Genomic DNA, 3,004 nt, shown 5'->3' with positions numbered 1-3,004 from the left:
CTACCAATGGAATTCTCAAAGTCATGTCTTCTCTAACTTTCCAGATCCCATAATACGCACGATTGCATTTGCTAAGGCTTATTGGCTTCTTTTGGCAAATCCCCAAAACTTCTCAAGCTCCAAAACACTCTCTACACTTTGATAAGGTGTGAGTTGTGTTTGGGTACAAATTTCTTCTCAAGGTATGATAATGGGAGAGAGAAGGAGAAAAGGCTAGAATGGTTTCTCACTAAGGATAAGTAGCTCTCTCTCTAAAAGATGGGTATGTTATGTTATAGAAAACCTATCTAGTGTTTTTCTCTCTGAAATGACATCTCATACTTTTGTGGGTAATGAGGGTATATATAGTATGGGTGAAGGGTAAAAAGTCACACTTAAAAATTCTCCAGGCAGAGAGTTTCTCAGGTATCTCGCGAGTTAGCCCTTCTCGCGAGACACTCGCGAAACTGACAACCTGGTACGACTCTTCAACTTCTAGCATGTGCTTCTCATTTGCCTCTTTCGCAGGTAGGCTTCTCGCGAGACAGTCGTGAAATCCACTTGTTCATCCAATACATGCTCAATTCTTCACCAACTTAATACTAAACTTAATACAATAAAATTCCACAAAATAAAAGGAACAAAATCAAAACAATTACAACACTTTTTATTATAGAATAAAGCTAAAATAAAACATAGTTGTAAATTACAACTTTACACAGAGAAAATAAAGAATCATATTTGTCTCTTTCACAAATGCCAGTTGTGGAAATTGAAATTTCAATGGACGCATCCATGGACTCTCTGCAAGGACCACCACAACTATAATATGGAGGGTGGTGTTTATTTTCCTCAATGAAAGTGATGGGTATTCAATTACAGATAAATTTTTTCCCCAAGAATGCAATCAGGATGAGCGGGATAACTGCATTCTGCACAATAATAAAACCAATGTTTTGGGTGTCGTTTTTCCTCACAAATATCACAATAATATTCTCCAGAGTCATCTTCAGGAATATATTGGAGAGTAAAAAGATGCTCATGTTGTTCATATCTTGCGCTACCTGGTAGTGTAGCACATTTAAAGTCCAGAGCAAATGCACAATCAGCACAGCGGAATACATATCCTTCGGAATCACAAACACTGCATTTCCCGCTTCTTGTTGCACTGGAGAGGATGAGGCCGCAGTGCCTGTGACTATCATGGGTCAGCCTGTCTGAGGTCAAACTACAGTTGACATCAAGGTCAAATTTACATTTGTAACAGTTATATGAGAAGCCAAGGTAGCTACGAGCACAAGCATTACAAGAGAACGAGAATCTACCATACGGATTCATAGAAAGTATGAGTAGGTGTCGATGAAGTGGGTGCCACTTCTTTCTAGGTAATTCAGCACAGGCTTTGTGGAGAACGAAGCGACATCGCGTACAATTATAAAATGGAGTCAAGATGGGCCTTTTGCAACCGTCACACTTGTCGCTATTTTTGAGCTCATGGGTGAGGGTTAATTCATGTTTATGACTAAAATGTTTAATTTTTATTGCCATTTCAATTCCATCTTCTCCCATAATTTTCTTCTTGACATAAGATAATTCATTGAACTTAGGATTGCCATATCTCAGCTTAGTTGTTGGCTCAGTGGACTCCTTATCATCATCTGTCGGCACATTTATGTTATCCTCGATTTCACCGTCTGCTGCGCAACTAAGGTGGGCAACAAAAGTGCAACTCGAGCAATAGTAAAACCCATAGTTTGTGTCCACCTTTTCAACACAAAGTAGACAAATCTGGTAGTCGGGTTGGATTTGAAGAGAATAAGTGAGGTTGAGAGTGTGTTGGTGACGTACATGTTTGACAGTGCGATGTAAAGAAGCACATATTGGATGAACACAAAATGCGCATGTGAGACATAAGTAGGGCGTGTCCTTGCCTTCTTTGCCACAAGCATCACAAGTGAACGCGATTAACTTCCGTAAGAGGGTCAATGAATGATCATGAATCTGAACTTCCATGGTGTGTGGTAAAGGAGGTAATGAAGCACATCCGAGATGAAGATTAAAGTGGCAGATTAAACAACAGTAGGAGAGAAAGGAATTGGACTCGTAGAGATATCTTTTGCAGCAATGGCATATGGGAAAATAAGTATATGGCCGATGTTTAGTAAGAACAAGAGGATGTTTTCGGTGCAAGGGATGGTGCAACTCAGGTGATAGCTCGAAACATGATTTATGAAGGTAAAACCGTTTGCATTTTATACAATGGTAGCCAGAATCCAATTTTATTCCTCGGCACAAATCACAAAAATATCTTTCTGTCTTCTCTTCATGGTAGACCAACGGATGCTCGTGGCAAAAATGATGAACGTCCATCTATATTTCATGCACAAACAATATCTAATTTGTTTTAGGAAAAAAAAAAAAAGACTTTATAGAACAAGATTGGGTGGTACCCTGAATCCAAATTTAGACATAGGGAAATATTAGAAGATATATAATTATATACCTTTATACAGGATCAGTGTATATTTGAGAAAGGAAGGGTAGAATAAATTATATTAAACTATTAAATAATGGAACAATCACCTTCTTTTTTTTCAGAAACAAATATGCACACAGATAAGAGAGAGAAAAATGGGTAAAAGGTATTGTAAATTCAAGTGCAAATTAACAATCAAATATAGGCCCAAATTTATTTCATTAAACATCCATATGGAAAATTTAAGCAAGCAAAGTAGCCTATTGTTTATGGATAGCATTAGAAATACATACACACATATTAACAAAGTTTTGAAAGCAACCATTACTACTTACCTTAACAAGAGTTCAATTTTGCCTTCAAAACATACCAAAGGAAGCTTTTAAGTTAGCCCTAGTTTTAATTTTGTTAAAACTATGTTCTTTTGAAGATCATAACTTCTAGAATATATAGGACTCAAGGGTGTTACTTTTTGAGGATAAAACATGGTCCCTATTATTTCATCAAATTATATTCATGTCATTGTGCCAAAAAAAAAAAAAAAAAAAA

General features: G+C 36.9%; 1 protein-coding gene across 1 annotated transcript; it reads right to left on the bottom strand.

The window, feature by feature from the left end:
• Nucleotides 1-855: 855 nt before the first annotated feature.
• Nucleotides 856-1,992, bottom strand: LOC115980166. Its single transcript, XM_031102448.1, has one exon. The coding sequence runs from the start codon at nt 1,990-1,992 to the stop codon at nt 856-858; it is 1,137 nt and encodes a 378-aa protein (XP_030958308.1).
• Between the last annotated feature and the right edge of the window lie 1,012 nt (nt 1,993-3,004).

This window comes from Quercus lobata, chromosome 3, assembly GCF_001633185.2.
Source record: "Quercus lobata isolate SW786 chromosome 3, ValleyOak3.0 Primary Assembly, whole genome shotgun sequence".
Classification (NCBI taxonomy): Eukaryota; Viridiplantae; Streptophyta; class Magnoliopsida; order Fagales; family Fagaceae; genus Quercus; species Quercus lobata.
This window is presented reverse-complemented; position numbering and strand designations above follow the sequence as displayed.

What these genes read in the sequence shown, in the direction of transcription:
- LOC115980166 (XM_031102448.1), bottom strand. Translation starts at nt 1,992, where the DNA reads ATGGAAGTTCAGATTCATGATCATTCATTGACCCTCTTACGGAAGTTA.